The following is a 15,570-nucleotide window of genomic DNA, read 5'->3' on the forward strand; positions in this document are numbered from 1 at the left end:
CCACTTCTGTCAACAAAGAAGATCTGAGCTACAAAGTGAGCATCATTTTGATCACGACCACCTCACCTCTTACACAAGGTCACACATCACAGTTTCACTGAGTAAACCTCTGAGCAAGCAAGGTTTAATGCAGCCTTTTTTACATCAACTTCCAAATCATCTCTTTCCACAGCAAACTTGTAACTTTGTTAACACAGGTCCTACTTCAATGGCTCTCCTAAGGGGTCACAGTAGAGTCCCACACAGTGCCACTCTAGACTAAATCTTCTGAGAATGAAAACAAGGGTGGATAAAAAAAAAAAATGAAAAATGGGACTTTTAAAGGAAGCAGCTTGCACTTTTAAGTCTTTACACCTCAGTAGCAAATCACTTCTTTTGAAAAACTAAATGTCAAACAATTCTTTCAGATCAAAGCTCGAATTTATAAAGACTTGTGTAAAGACCAGCTGAAAGTCAAATACCCTGCACAACAGATTTTTTTTTATGACAGTTATTATTAGGATTGATCACTACACAAGGTCCACAGAAGATTAAACACAAAGATTAGACCAGGAAAACGCGCGTAAAGACTGTAAAATTGGGTACTTGAGAAATCTGAAAGATGCTACTTCAAAAGTGTGCAGTGTTTGGTAGTGCTGCTTAAGTTCTCCATTTGTTTCCTAAGATTTTGAGGGAGGAAAAAATAAAAAGAAAAGAAACATTTTAAATTGGAATGCCTTCTAACCTGTACCACTTCAGAACTAATTTAAAAAAAAAAAAAAAAAAAGGAGAACAAAAGCAAAGAGCAGAGGTTACAACCCCCTCCCGCGGCTCACCTTACCCTCACGGCGAGGCCGCCGAGATTCCCTCAGCGCCCCCTCTCCCGGGGGAGCCCCTCGCAGCCCCCCGGCAGCACGAGCCCCTCGCCTCGCGTGTTCACACCGGACAGCACCGGCGGGACGCATTTACCTTCTCTGCCCCCTTCCAGGTTTTTAACGTCTTCGGCGAGCTCAGCGGCAGAGCACGAATCCTTCGCGCCGGGGCGGCCGTCGGCGCTTTCCTGACTGGAAGCCGGGGCCACCTTCGCGGGGAGCCTCTTTCCGCCCTTCAGGAAAGCGTCCCCGGGTCCCCTCCAGCCCGGGGGCGGCCCGGCGGCCCTGCCCGCCGCCGGTTTCACGGGGGAGCTGCCGTCGACGGCGCCCGCCACCGAGACGCCTCCGGGCGGCTCCCCGTCCTCCCCGGCGCCGCCCCGCTCCCGCGGGCTCTGCAGCCCCACGACCACCGCTCTCCTCTTCTTGCAGGGCAACATTTTCAGCGAGAGCGACATCTCGGCGCCCACCTAGAAGACAGGAAAGCGGCTGGCCGCGCCGCGGGGCCGCCGGCCGGGCCCCGCCGCCCCGTCCCGTCCCGCTCCGCTCAGGAAGCGGAAGCCCCCGTCGGGGCCGCGCGCAGGCGCCGCGCCGCCATGTTGGGGCACTGAGGGAGCGGCCGCCATGTTGGCGGGGCCGCCAGCCCCGCCGTGACGACCGCGGGGGACCGCAGGCGTCGGGGAGGGGGAGGGGGGGGATGAGGGGCGCCGCCATCTTTACGGGGCGGCTGCGTGGTGACAGAGCCTCGCTCCCCGCCTGAGCCTCGCCCCCGCCTCAGCGGGGCTGCGCCGTGCGGGGAGAACCGAGCCGCAGCTCCCGAACGCTCGGAAGCGGCCCCTTGTGTCCCAGGAGCGGGAGCGCCGCCTCCGCAGCCCCCGCACCGCTGCCCCCGGGGCCTCGCCTGCTGCCCGCGGCCCCGTCCCCGCCGCCACCGCCTGCCCGGCTCGGCGCCCGGAGCGCCGCCACTTGCCGAGTCACCGCCGGGCGGCTCCGGGGCGGGGCGAGGCGGTGCGGGAGGGGAGGAGGTGGTGTTGGGGGGGGGGGGGGGGAGGCGGTCCCGGGGCCGGGCGGGGCGTGCGCTGCATCGGGACCAGTCGGCAGCTCCTGCATCCCGGGCGAGGAGCATCCTCCGGGCGGGGGCCGGTACCGCGGCGCCTCCGCACCGGGTTCCGCATATTCGGTCGCTCCGGCTTATCCCGGACCATGGCGGAGATCACCACCGTCCACCCCAGCTTCGGTGAGTGGGGCCGGGCCGCGCGGAGGGCCCCGCTCCTCCAATTCCACCCCCGAGCCCCCTCCCCCCCCGCCCTTTCGCCAGTGCTGAGCCAGGCCCTGCCTGGTGCCACCGCCGCAAACCCCCCCCCCCCCCCTCCCCCCGCCGCCTCACAGCGACGGCCCCGTTGGCGGCCAACACCCCAACACCCACCGGCAGCCGGGGCTCGCCCCCGCCGCCGAGAGGATGCGAACGGAGCTGGAAGAGCCCCGCTGGGAAGAGCGGGAGCCCCGCGGCTCGGCCCGGCCGCCGGTACCGCGATGCCTGGGCCCGGCCGCGCCCCAGCCTTTGTCTGCGCCTCCCCGCGGGCCGCCGGGGGCCGCGGGAGCGGCTGCGGGCCCGGCAAGGCGGTGCCCACCGGGGGAGGGGGGGGGGGGGCGGGGACGGTGCGGGGGGGTCCCCGAGGCGGGGGCGGCGGCAGCCTCCGGCCGAGCGAGGCCCCCCGGGGCAGCCCTGCTAAATCATCGCCTGCGAGACGGCCCCGAAGTGGCCACGCGTGGGCCCCGCCGTGGCTGCGGGAGGTGTTCGCGGCCGGCTGGGCCGCCGGCAGCACCGTCTGCCCGCCTGCCTCCCCACGGACCGCGAAGGTGCTCGTGCTGTCCCCGCAGGGCCTGGTGGTACGGCAGCTGGCGTGTGCGTCAGGTTGGTTTCTCCAGCCTCGCAAATTCAAATTGCTGCCTCTCTCTGTCCTCCAGCGATGGACTGACCTTCCCTTCCAGCCGTAAGGCCCAAGAGTTAAAGCACGGTCACTACATTTCCTTTAAAATCTAAAACGCTTTATAATAATAATCCATGCTATACCATTTATCTAATACGCGCATTTACCTTTTGTGTCTTTCCTGGAACCCGAGAGCCTCATACTGCCATAATTCAGCTGCTGGCCACCGGTGTCCATTAGGGTATAATCAGCAAACACCAGTATTAAAAAGAAGTTTTCAATGATTTTTCATTAATTGAAAACGTCGTTCCATATCCCAAAAAGTTAGTCTGTAGTTCAGTTAAATCTTAGCATCACATCAGAACAAAGATCTCATCTACAAATTTTGAAAAAAAAAAGTTATTTTTAATAGAGGAGACAAAATAGGCTGCTGTGTTATTTAAAATGGGCATTCAAAACACTATTCTGTGCAGAACCTTCAAAAGCTACACTAAAGTATTTTTTTAGGTAGCTTTGTATCTGTGCAGCTTAAAACTATAAGGAATTAGGGAAACATTTCATGAATGTATGGAAAAATTACATAAAGTAGGAGTCTTCAGCCATGAAAAGAGAGGTGCCAGAAGAAGCACAGAGCAAGCAGGGAGTGATTATTTCTTACTCTTTCTTTCAATACAAGAACAAGCATCAAACGAAGTGAGGTGAGGTAGACTCAAAATTAAAGCAGTTGATTTTTCAGGCCACATAACTAAGCTGAGGAACTCTGCCACGAGGCATTGTAGGAGCCAAATTCAGGAGTTCAGACATTTTGATGGAAGACAAATCGCAGAGACTCAGCTGACGCTTCCTAGTGTGACTGCTGGTTGCTTCTTCTAAGGTTGTGTATCAGGAAATAAAGGTACAAGAGCTGATTCTTTCAGGACACACTAGAAACAAAACCCACAAAAAATGAGATCAGGACAAGAAAGGAGTTTCAGCACTTGTCTTTTTTTGCATATGCACTGAAGCTTTTTGTATCTGTATATGGCTGAATTGTACTGTATTCAAATTGGCTGTTAAAGACCAATTGCCTCATTTCAAGGAACATTAAATAACAAAATAAAGATATGCATATTACTGTTTAGTTAATGTTGTCAATACCTCTTGCTTTAGTTATTCCTGTCCCATGACTGTGCTTGGCAGTAGGGCCTAAGCCAGATTTATCTGTGGAGTTGGTCACCATGTGAACGATATCCAGCCTCAGTAAGGGAAGACTTCTATCTAATTAAACATGATTCTCCTAATTCTGCAAAAAGGAGGCGTATTGTTACTTGAAAATCGCGGTTTTCCCTCAGTTTATCAGATAATCAGGTTATAGTCTGCTGGTCTTGTCCTCAGGACTAGTAACCGGAATGAAAAATCATGTAGAAAGAACAGAGAAGATAAAAAATTAAGATGCTCTCTGCAATTTCAAGTATGAGTTTGGAAGATTATTTTCTGTTGCTTAAGGTACAGAATGAAATTAAGAAAATCAGACAAGTTTATCTTTTGTACCGGCTGTTGCATTTAGCTATTGTCATGGCAATAATTTTTTTGTTTTCTATTCTACTGTGGAAACAATTTGCAAAACTTGTGAAGAAAAAGACAGGGCTAGATGGGTTTGTCTTCCACAAAAAATTTGCTTCAATAATTAGTAAAGCAATAACACAATAATAATGATACCAATACCGTAATTACCAAAGTAATACAGTAATATAAAAACATTGCTTTTAGTAACAAGTACATTTTTAACCTTAAGATGTTTAGACTATACAGAAAGGTAAACACCTCAGAATCAGTGGCTTGTTTACTTTTTAGATTAATTTAATTTCTAACTCCTACTTATTCCTTCTCAGTTTAAGGGGGTCAAGGAAAGTCTTGCAGAAGGCATCTGTCCAGCAGAAGATATGAATGTTGCAAGAATTAAAAACCAATTTGAATACTGTGTGTAGGGAAGGAAGGGAGTTGCTTCAGAGAGGGAGCAGTTCTATGACAACTGCAGTAAAGGTGTTTGCAAAATGCCTTCTGTGCTGTGCACTACCGGAGGAGGAGTGTCTGGGCTCAGAGGCACCCTTCCTTTTCTCCCAGCTTATACTACCCACAGCTAGCATGCGAGCACCTCAATGCAATCATCCGCCTGTGTTGGTCTTCTTTTGATTAGCCGTGGAATAATCTGCTGCCCTGAAAGGAGGGATTGTCCCTGCAGTAATTGGTCCAGAAATCGTTCGGTATCGATAGCACGATGTCACCAGTAGGAGTGCCGATGAAGATAAGGTGCTGTGGTTGCTTGGTGGGTTTTGCCATCGTTGTGTGCGCTAGGCTCTTAATTTAACGTCTGGCCATTAGAAGAGAGAAATCGGGTTGCTGAGGCCCGTTTGAGCATCTCTGGTGCGTAGTCTCCACAGGCTGTCAGGCCCTCTGCAGTGTTTGGCCGTCCTTACTGTGAATTCCCTCCTTCTAATTTCTCCCTGTATTTCCCAGTGTTACAGTCTGTGTGTGGTGCTCTTCATCCCTTTGCTGTGGGGGGGGTCTGAGAAGAGCCTAGCGCTGTCTTCCCACTAAGAAAGTGAAGACAGCAAAAAGATCTCTTCCTTTTCCTTCTCTTTTATGACTGAGCATACCCAGCTCTTTCAATCCATCCTCATCTTCCATCTGCTGACCATTCTCCATCCTCCATCTGCTCCAGCTCTAATTATCTTGGTGGCCCTTGACTAAATTTCTTGAATACGTTGATATAATGTACTGGAGAAATCAAAACTCCTGGTTTCATTCTGTGTTTGATAATACCTCCCCAAAGTCAAGTGTTATAAATAGAAAATAACTAGCATGGTTGCTAGAAATTAATGCAGTGCCTTTTTATCCTGTCATTGCTGAAGAATCCAACTGACAAACTCTAGAAAATACCAAATAATCCTGAAATACAAATACAGAATATTCTGTCCGTTGGTTTTGAACATTAGATTTTTCACATTAAAAGGAGTCTTGGTAACAGTGGGGTGGGAAGACTTCTGTCAGCAGCTGCCAGCTCATCAAAAGCTGAAAGAACATGAATAGCAATACTGGGGTGAAAAAGCAGAGAAATGTTGAATGCAACACAGCAGAACAGCTAGAGAGCAACCTCAACTTTTGGGTGAAACCAATGCGACCACTACATTCGTGCATCACCCACTTTCCTAGAGGAGGCTGTGGGAATGGTCAGAATGAAAAGTGGGGGAAAAACGATCCAGCAGCGTGATACAAATCGTCATCATGTTAGAGGGACATACGCACACTGTCCCTTTCTCTTACACAGCTCAGCTCAGGGTCATATTCACCCCCCACCATAAAGAAAAAAAGTAAAAAAAAAAAAAGTAATCTATCCAAGGTTTAAATTGTTCATAATGGATAAGAACAGATCCAGCGTTTTGTCTGTAGTTATCATTCCCTTCCTGTTGTTAAAATAGAACTGTGCAATGTTTTTAAACAGGGCACTACATAAAAAAGAGACCCTCCTGCTGGTAATAGGGGAGATTGTTTTTAGCAAGATCAGGAGATCAGCCGAGAGTAAAACTTAGGTCAGTAGGAGTGCAAAATGTCTCCCACACAGGCACACAGAAGTTATAGGAAGTCACTTTTTACTCTGGGGAAGCTTTGATACAAAGGTTATTGAGTAGTATCCTATAGATTTTCTATCCAGATGTGCCAGCTCCTGTAGGGCTATGGCAAGCACAAAGGTACGAGCTATCTCCTCACTGCCTTGTCTTCCCTACAGATGTCTCTCCAGTTGTGGCAGGCCTCATTGGTGCTACTGTCCTTGTGGTTTCTGTCTCAGTAACAGTTTTTGTGTGGACATGCTGTCACCAGCAATCAGAAAAAAAGCACAAAACCCCACCATATAAGTTCATTCACATGTTGAAAGGCATCAGTATCTATCCGGAGACCTTGAGTAACAAGAAGAAAATTAACCGAATCCGGAGAGACAAGAACGGCACTCCTAAGGAGACTGGAAGGGGAAACATTTTGGTGGATGCTGCTGAATCTGGTTTAATAGGGTCTGATAAAGCTTCAGATGGGCCAAATGCAGCTCCCCACATTGATCAGCTTCCAATAAAAGTAGATTATGGAGATGAACTAAGTCCAGATCAAAGCCTCACCCCGGGAGGAAGTAAAACTTCCTCCCCGTCTTCTCCAGGGGACGATGTTATGTTGGGAGAACTGACTTTCTCAGTGGACTACAACTTTCCCAAAAAAGCACTGGTAGTTACCATTCAGGAGGCTCATGGGCTACCAGTTATGGATGAACACACTCAGAGCTCTGACCCGTACATCAAGATGACAATTCTTCCAGACAAAAGGCATCGAGTGAAGACTCGTGTCCTTCGCAAGACGCTGGACCCAGTCTTTGACGAAACCTTCACCTTCTACGGGATCCCCTACAGCCAGCTCCAGGATTTGGTGCTTCACTTCCTGGTGTTGAGCTTTGATCGCTTTTCTCGAGATGATGTGATTGGAGAAGTCATGGTGCCTCTTGCGGGAGTGGATCCCAGCACTGGGAAGGTTCAGCTGACCAGGGAGATTCTCAAAAGGAACATACAAGTAAGTGACTTCATGTGGCATGACTTGAGACTGCTTGCATTATATTTGATTCTAGTTCTTTTGATTCGGGAGCCTCTGTGATCTAGTGAGCAGAAATTCTTAGGCATGAAACCCATTTTTCCACAGATGCATATTATTTTAATAATATATGGCTGTGCTCTTTTAGTTTGGCGGTTCTTTGCTGTGTGGTTATGGAGGTTTGATAATGCATAGACATTACAGAGGCATGCAAATGAGGAATGTTACAATCAACGATGCTAAGAAAAAAGCATCCCCATCTGCAAATAAAGAGCTCATGTGAGAAAGGGACATTTGTTGGTGGCCTGCCTTCTTTCACAGACTGTGTGTGTGGGGGACGGCTAGAGAGATGGGTGCTATGAATAAGTTTTATTGCAGATTCTGAGTAACTATATCCTGCTCTGCAAAGACAAATCTCACTTAAAGAGGGATTCATCTGACCATTTTAGACACCTACATTTGTAATTGTCTGCATCCAAATTTGTTACTATAGGCTGTAAGTCAGTAGAAGAACATCAGCATAGTCATCAGACTTTGACGTATGATTCTTCCTGGCCTGGAGTAGACATCTAAAACAGCTCAGATAAATCCCACCCTAAATGACCCTCTTTTTGTCACCACTTGCGGATGAAGTGTGTCTAAGCTGGTTTTGTCAAATGTAGATGTCTAAAATCCAGGCGAAATGAATCCTGTTCTCAGTGTCTCGTGCTGTAAACTAGAAAGATAAACAATCCATATAAAATTATGGCTTACGTTAATGAAGATGTCTTCCGTCCTCAGGAAATAGAATCTCCGCAGCAGAGGTGCTGCAGCCTCTGAGCAGCCTTGCAGCCTTCTCTGGCCCCGCTCCAACAGCCCCACATCTGCCTTGTGTTGGGGACCCAGAGCTGGACGCGGCACTTCAGGGGTGGTCTTGGTGAGAGCAGGGCAGAGGGGGACGCCCCCCTTCCTCGCCCTGCTGCTCTACCACATTTGGTGCTGCCCAGGGTGCAGTCGACTTTCTGGGTTGCGAGGGCGTGCTGCCGGTTTGCAGCGCCTTTTACATCCAACAGCACCCCAGGTCCTCCTCTGCTATAGGGGGTGGTACTTAGGTGTTTTTTGTTTGGTTTGCTTTTTTGCTTACTTTATTTTTGCTGCCTGTCCTCCAGGTTCAATAGCAAATGTCATTTGGGGTCACTTATTGCCAAAGCATGCTGAAAATTGTTGCTGAGCTCTATAAAACACATCATGCCTTAGAGCAATAGTATTTTACTTGAAGTTTTCTTCTATTTTATGTAGCATTATTATTTTTTTATTTATTTTTATTATTTTTGTAAAGTTATTTAAAGGAGACTTTGTCAGCACCTCAAAACAAACCAAAAGAATCACAATAAGAATGGAGTTCTGGTGTTTGCTTTTCTAAAATTCTTGGGATGCTTTACATTCTGATAAAACAAGTAACTGGTTTAGGTTCTTTTATTGTATTCTTTTTGATGCATTGACTATATCTGCTAGAATTTCTAGAAGTAATAGATTAAAAATAGAGGAAAAGATCATGCTAAATAAAAATGGATTTAATCAAGGATGCAAATTATTTAACGTTTCTTAGTAATTAAAGATAGATTTACCTTGGTGTTGGGTGCGCATTGAAAATCTGCATAGTTTCAGAGTGTCAAAACAGCTGTTACTGAACATAATTTTCAGTGTTACAGGAAATTTGAAAATCTGGAATATTGCATTGCTTTTAAAACCCAGTAAATTATTGCACTTACCCAAGCCAGCAAAGATGCACATCGAAATGAACATTCCCAATATTTTCTGACAGATCATCTAATGCAAATCACATGGAAATTAAATTAGTTTAGAACAAAAGATCCCCAAAATGCTGACAACATACACCACCAAGGCTACACACATTGTTTTCCCTTCCTCACAAGATGAAAAAAAATGTTATCATAAAACTTTTACTATCACATTTTCCTTCTTCATGCAGATAACAAGCTTTTTGAGAAGCACCAGACCAAACAACTGCACTAGATAACCAGGGTCATTTTCTATATTATTAAGTAGCTGGCAACAGTATGAGAAGGTTATTAAATATTGCTCCCTTCCTAAAAGGGACGGAAAAAGATACTCCCTTTGTCCATTGTATTCTGGAAGCCAAAATTCTTAATATTTCCTCCTGGGCCAGGAAATCACATGTTAGCAATATACTGTATGAAGTTGTGTGTACTCACATCCCATAATTTTGCATACGCAGCAATGGCTGCTGTTCCTTACTTTTGAAAAATTTGTCTTCAAAGTAAACACATGGGAACTACTGAAATAAAGCAATGCCACCCCAGTTAGAACGAACGTTTTCTTTGTTTAAGTTTACAAACACAGTTTTCTCCAACTAATCGCAGCAAGAGCATTTGAAAAACATTGTCCTTCTAGGTGATCACCAGAGCACAGCTCACATTTATTGTAGTGATTTTCCTGGTGGAAGTCAGGAGAATTCTTCCATTTGTACTGTACTGCGGGGCTAAAAGTACAAGGCAGTGATGGGGACACTGCAAGATGCCAAGTCAGAGCTTTGAGCATGCAACTGTCCAAGTTGTTGCAGTGGCTCTGCCATCAGTGCTGTTACTGACACCATGCAATCTCATACCCATACTGCTTTCCTCAATTGCAAGTAAACGTAATCTAAATAAACTTAATCTAAATTAGTGTCATCTCAAGGAAAGTTAATGAATACCATCTGGAAAACAAAACTAATAATCTTAATAATGTTACTCTTTGAAAGGTTGTACAGAAAGTTTAATGGAATAGTTTTTTTTCTTTTATCTTCATCCTTTACCTTGGCAGACTCGATTGATGCTGAAACTTTCAAAGTATGCTTACAGAACTTCAGCTGTTCTCCAATCTAAGCTACACCAAAAGTCAATGTACTTTAAGCTGCTAAAACTAAAACCCACAGCTGTTTCCAGAAGCACACCTCAGATTGTAGCCAGAGCTGCTCTTTTCTCTAAGTATGCCCACCAGGTTTACCCTTAGGAAAACAGAATTCAAGGGAAAAAGCTGTAGCAATGTTTACTTTGCTCAGCAAGCACAGGGTGCAAAGCACAGGATGATTTTTACCTTATGCAACTTCATCTCCTTCTATAGTATTCATGTGGCTAAGGCTAAAAATGTAAGTAAATAGACTGCACCTAATTTTCCAAATTCTTAGGCATTTAGTGTAGGGAAAGAATTCTGGTGACCTCCAACATTTGCCCATATTTATAAGACCATTTTGTTACTGTTTCTTTTTCACAGAAATGCATTAGCAGAGGAGAGCTGCAAGTCTCACTGTCTTATCAACCTGTGGCGCAGCGAATGACTGTTGTGGTGCTGAAAGCCAGACATTTGCCAAAGATGGATATCACTGGCCTCTCAGGTAGAAGCTATTTACTCCAGCTCTAAATGTGTTTGCACTCTGTTTCACAGAGTCACACAAGGACATGCAGAGAGCAATTCATAGGTTGACTGATGTATTGGACACCCTTACACAGTTTGGGGGTGCTATAACAAAATGTCACATTGTTGTTTGTAACATGAAAGAACTCTTAAGTATAGCAAAATAGAAGCTGGGTCAGGGGGAGAAGGGAAAGAGAATATATTTTACAAACAGAGCACGGTAGCTGCTGATTGTTGGATGGGAATTGTATTGCAGAAGAAAAATGCTGTGCTTTCCGATAAGTAACAATCCGTGAGAGAAGAGTCTATCTGACTAGAAGTGATTTTTTTCTAGTCACTGGAAAAGTCACTAGATGTTCAGTTCACTTTCAGATCTTTTTACCTGTCTTATCTGAACATCTTTTGATGGACTGCTTTTTCTCCAATTCTTTGTAAGGGTGATGGATCAGTCTAAGTGACTGAACAGATCAACAGAGGGTTATACAAACAAGACCAAATCTTTCCTAATGTGTTACTAACAGTTGCATCTTTCTGGCACCATCTAGTTTCATGCAGGTAGCATTTTCTGAATCCAATCAAACCTCTGTGCCTCCATGCTGCCATCAGGCATCATTTCCCTTACCATCATTATGTCCACTAGGAGCTGCACATCCCTCAAATCCTGCCCCTGACAGAAGAGGGTAGAAGAGGATGGGAGTAAAAGAGTAGGAGATAGATTTGGAATGATCTGTGACATTAAAAACATTTCTGTTTGGTTGTTTGTTTGGAAATTCTGCTGTGTGAAGAGAAGAGCAGCTGTTGTGGCGTTCCTATTCTGCAGTCACAGCTTCTCAGATTCTTGAATCCCCCTAGCAAAGGTTTCTTTCAGAATTATGGGAAAATGATTGGAATCAACTTGAGACGCAGTTATTACCTGACTGATACCAAATGTAGTTCTGTTTCTGCAGCTTTTTGAGGTGCACAGAAAAAAGAATGGAGACTAGCTTTAATTCTCTATTGTAGGTCTTAACTTTTTCTCAAAAAAATAAGCTTCCCATGTATGATCTCCAAATACAGGATACATTTTTTAGTAACTGTTCTCATACCTGCTCTCACAAGGCTATCACCATTTCCTTATATGATCTTTTTGTATTTTTACATATATTTTTTTTCTGAGTGAGATCTTTGTTTCAGTTTTAAGAAGTGAAAATTAATTTTGTGAACTGGGCAAGTGCCTTCCAGCTTCAAAACTTGCACTACGTGTGAAAAAGGTATCTTAATTTTAATCCTAAACAAACATCTGCATAAAGAGCAAGCTGACTGATAAAATAATGAGGCTGGTAGAAAAATGAAGGCATTATTTTCAACTTTTATTGGTTTTAATACCTTCCACTACAAGTGTTTTCCATCCACAAAATCTTAAAACCATTTTGACACTTTGTGGGACTATTTCCTGAACTTGGGTAAAAATATTTTTTGTTATAGCTGACATTAAAAAGTGAAGGGTTTGACCACTTGGACACTGACCTCACCAAAAAGCTACCTGTTTGGTAATTCTAGGCTTAATTACCACAATTTACATGCAATTTCCTTCCCCCAGTTTCCCATACCGTGCTGAAACTTGTAAAGAACATCAAGTGGTAACTTCAAGCTGGTTGCCCTGCAATGAAAAAATGTGCTAACAATACTCCCTTACTGCGGGAGGTGAAGTGACTTGCACAATTAACTTGTAGCTGGCTCAAGTTGAACAAGCTAAACCATATCCATTACCTCAAAGAGCATTACTGGACTGTGTTATTAGTTTGTTTCTCTCTTCTCTGGCAGATCCCTATGTTAAGGTGAACGTTTACTATGGAAGAAAGCGTATAGCAAAAAAGAAGACTCACGTGAAGAAGTGCACTTTGAATCCTGTCTTCAATGAATCCTTCATTTATGACATCCCTGTCGATCTCCTTCCTGACATCAGCATTGAATTTCTAGTTATTGATTTTGACCGTACCACAAAAAATGAAGTGGTGGGACGGCTGATTTTGGGAGCACACAGCATCACCGCAGCTGGTGTGGAACACTGGCGAGAGGTGTGTGAGAATCCTAGAAAGCCAGTGGCCAAATGGCACAGCCTGAGCGAATACTAGCAGAGGTTGCGGCAGCAACTGACTCATAGAACAGACTTAAACTTCGTTTTAGCTGTAGAACTAAACTTTTGTGAGCAGCAGCAGCTGATCGGTTCTCTAGTGATGTGATTTTGCAGGGCACTAAAATTCTAAAGAGCATTAAATTAAAAAAAAAATACCACAAATATATATAACAGTGTAATCACGCTATTGCATGCCTAATACAAACTGAAATTAGTATAACTACCAATATCAAGTTGCAGATTTTAATACAATTATCTGTCACTATGGAAGTTGTGTTTGTGCCGAACTGTCTTTGCTGGTATTCACCAAAATTGGCCTGTCTTTTTTAGGCTTCTCCCAAAGTTTCTGAATTCTGCTGTTTAACCTCTAGTTTCTTGTTAGTTTGCCTGCCCATTGATTCTTGCAGTTCTCTTCTTTACTGGTTTGGGAGTACCAACTGCATTTTCATATAAAGGTGGTTTTGAATTCTGCACTAATGCAAAAGGAAAATACAGGGGAAAATGGCACTTTCCTTCAGAGAAAAAAATAATTATCAGGTATTAAAATACTTACATTGTGATATACTTGCTATGGAGCTGTAAGGCTACATCAAAGGTTTGCATCTAAAATTCAGACACCAACAAACTGATCATTTTGCATTTGCCACATGGAAATTAGCACAGACGTGATCTTACAGATTATCAGAATTGGAGGAACTTCACTATATTACATTTTATTTTACCCTGTCTGTGCATGAAGGGCCTGAGAGAAACAAAAACTGGCATCATTGATTCTTAAGGAAACTCTTGCTGATTATTTTAAACATTAAATCTGAAATTCTACATGATTGGTAAGTTCTGTTGTAATGGCGTAACACTGAGATCAGAAAATAGCTTGTGGAAAAGAGCTTTAAAGTGAAAACTTCACCAACCTTCTCTTAAATTCATATCTGAGTGAATTTGCATTACATATGACAGCTCTCAAAAAAAATAACTTAGGGCAAAGTCTGTCACTACAGAACAAAGTCTTCAAGAAGTTAATTTTTAGGATTTCAAAGCAGCTTGAGTTAGCTCTTAAACTGTGAATATGACTTAGAACATGCTTACTATCGCCTCCTCTGAAATGTAAAAAAATGTTACTTGATAAATACAACCTGCAGCACTTCAGGCTATTAACCCTGAATAGTCAGTAGTTTTGAACAGAAGTTCATAAAGTTCCAGAAATATGAGTGAAGTTTGGAAAGAGCTGCATTAGATCTCACTGTAAACACACTAGCCTGACATTTTTTTTTTAATATCAGATTAATATCTGGGCAAGTGACATGATTTGGCTTCTTACTGCATTCAAGCCAGGAAAGGATGATAATTGGCAGCAAATAATGAATTGTAAACATTGCTGGTAAGCTGAGTGTAAATATTCATAACAAGCTGTAGAAATTCAAATTATTTCTGAAGTCTCCAGTGGAAATATAAAGCAGAACTGAGCTTGCGAAGAGGCATGTAGAAGACTCCAGATTTTCAGTATTCATTTAGTTGCATCCAGGCAGCCAGTCTGTTCTGTGCCCTGTGGAATGTAAATAATGTACCATAATTAAAAAAAAAAAAAAAAAAAAAAAAAGATAATTTAACTCATTTACAGGTCTTGACTACTGAATTTTAGAGCCCTCTTGGAAAAATGATCCTTTCCACCTTCTTACTTGTGAAAGTAGAATAATGGAGCAAGTCTTAGTTTTCTTTCCAACCAAAATGTAAAGCAACCGCTGCTGGGATGGCTCTTCATGTGAACAGTTAGCACTTTGTTAGTTGCCAATACTTTGCATTCCTTCCTTAGAAATTATTTTTGGAAAGCTGAATTTTCTCACTCATAACGAGTTACTCATAGAAACTTCCTTCTAGACAGTGTCTTTTAGCAACAGAAGTTGCATTGAATCTGAAGCTCTCTATTTGTCACTCTTGCATGGCAGATGGAAGCGTGAACTTTTGTTAGTGATTAATTGATCTTGATCACAAGGATTTTTGCCTGAGGTTATAGTAGATTTTATCTTTGTCTTAAATGCTTTCTAGCTCATGGTCTATTGGTGGCTTACAGCCACAAACGACAATTCTCCTTTGGAAACTGGTGTAGATCTATTTAATGCCTCATTTTTGCACTAAGCAATTGTGTTGCTGAAGTTTAGGAACTTTTCCTCAGAACTGTGCTTTCCAATGCCGCTCCGAACACCTGAATAGAACACACTAACAAACAAACAAACAAACAAAAGTTCCCTTTTTTCCTTCAGTGTGAAAAGCATGCTTAAGCCTAGATGATCTGTATAAGATTCTTTTAGCTGAAAACGAAAGATGAACTTCTTTGTCAAGGAAACATGCTCAGGGTGAATAGACGTAGGCGATCGGGCAGGTAGAAGTAGCTCCAACACTTCTGGAATAATAGGAAACTGAAGATGTGCAGATATATATATTTTTAAAACGTAAAATAGACAGTAAGTGACAGTGGACTCACTGTAAAATCTCCCAGATGTGGTTATTCTTTACCTTGTGTCTTCTATTGTAAAATTAACTTGGACAGTTACAACTTTGTGTGAAAAAAAAAAAAAAGAAAAAAAGTCAAAAAACCTAACTCAACATGTGTGAAACTGCATAATGCTATAAGCTACTTGACATTATGTAATGC

At 43.9% G+C, this 15,570-nt stretch overlaps 2 protein-coding genes across 6 annotated transcripts in view; one reads left to right on the forward strand and one right to left on the reverse strand.

Annotated features, from left to right (window-relative positions):
• Positions 1 to 2,082, reverse strand: part of LOC137845638 (GON-4-like protein) — a 31,833-nt gene extending 29,751 nt beyond the window's left edge. Inside the window, exons 1-2 of one of the 4 annotated variants that reach the window (XM_068663028.1) lie at positions 1,750 to 2,081; positions 949 to 1,318 (exon numbers count right to left, since the gene is read on the reverse strand). In XM_068663028.1, coding sequence (XP_068519129.1) covers positions 949 to 1,318; positions 1,750 to 1,974 — 595 coding nt within the window. In that variant the 5' untranslated portion in view covers positions 1,975 to 2,081. Of the gene's footprint in view, positions 1 to 948; positions 1,419 to 1,749 lie in introns of those variants that run through there. The other 3 variants (XM_068663029.1, XM_068663031.1, XM_068663030.1) reach the window with 3 other exon arrangements.
• SYT11 (synaptotagmin 11) lies at positions 1,951 to 14,522 on the forward strand. Of its 2 annotated transcripts, none has more exons than XM_068663058.1 (4): positions 1,951 to 2,085; positions 6,546 to 7,369; positions 10,664 to 10,787; positions 12,608 to 14,522. In XM_068663058.1, exons 1-4 carry the CDS (start codon positions 2,052 to 2,054, stop codon positions 12,916 to 12,918), a joined length of 1,293 nt encoding a protein of 430 aa, XP_068519159.1. In that variant the 5' UTR covers positions 1,951 to 2,051; the 3' UTR covers positions 12,919 to 14,522. The 2 variants fall into 2 exon arrangements, with proteins under 2 accessions (XP_068519159.1, XP_068519160.1); XM_068663059.1 differs by having other exon boundaries at positions 10,664 to 10,784.
• Positions 14,523 to 15,570: the final 1,048 nt, after the last annotated feature.

This window comes from Anas acuta, chromosome 28 (assembly GCF_963932015.1).
Source record: "Anas acuta chromosome 28, bAnaAcu1.1, whole genome shotgun sequence".
NCBI lineage: Eukaryota > Metazoa > Chordata > Aves > Anseriformes > Anatidae > Anas > Anas acuta.

Coding starts and splice junctions, on each gene's coding strand:
- SYT11 (XM_068663058.1), top strand. CDS start 2,052: ATGGCGGAGATCACCACCGTCCACCCCAGCTTCG. Junction 2,086..6,545: donor CACCGTCCACCCCAGCTTCG/GTGAGTGGGGCC, acceptor TCTTCCCTACAG/ATGTCTCTCCAGTTGTGGCA. Junction 10,788..12,607: donor TATCACTGGCCTCTCAGGTA/GAAGCTATTTAC, acceptor CTTCTCTGGCAG/ATCCCTATGTTAAGGTGAAC.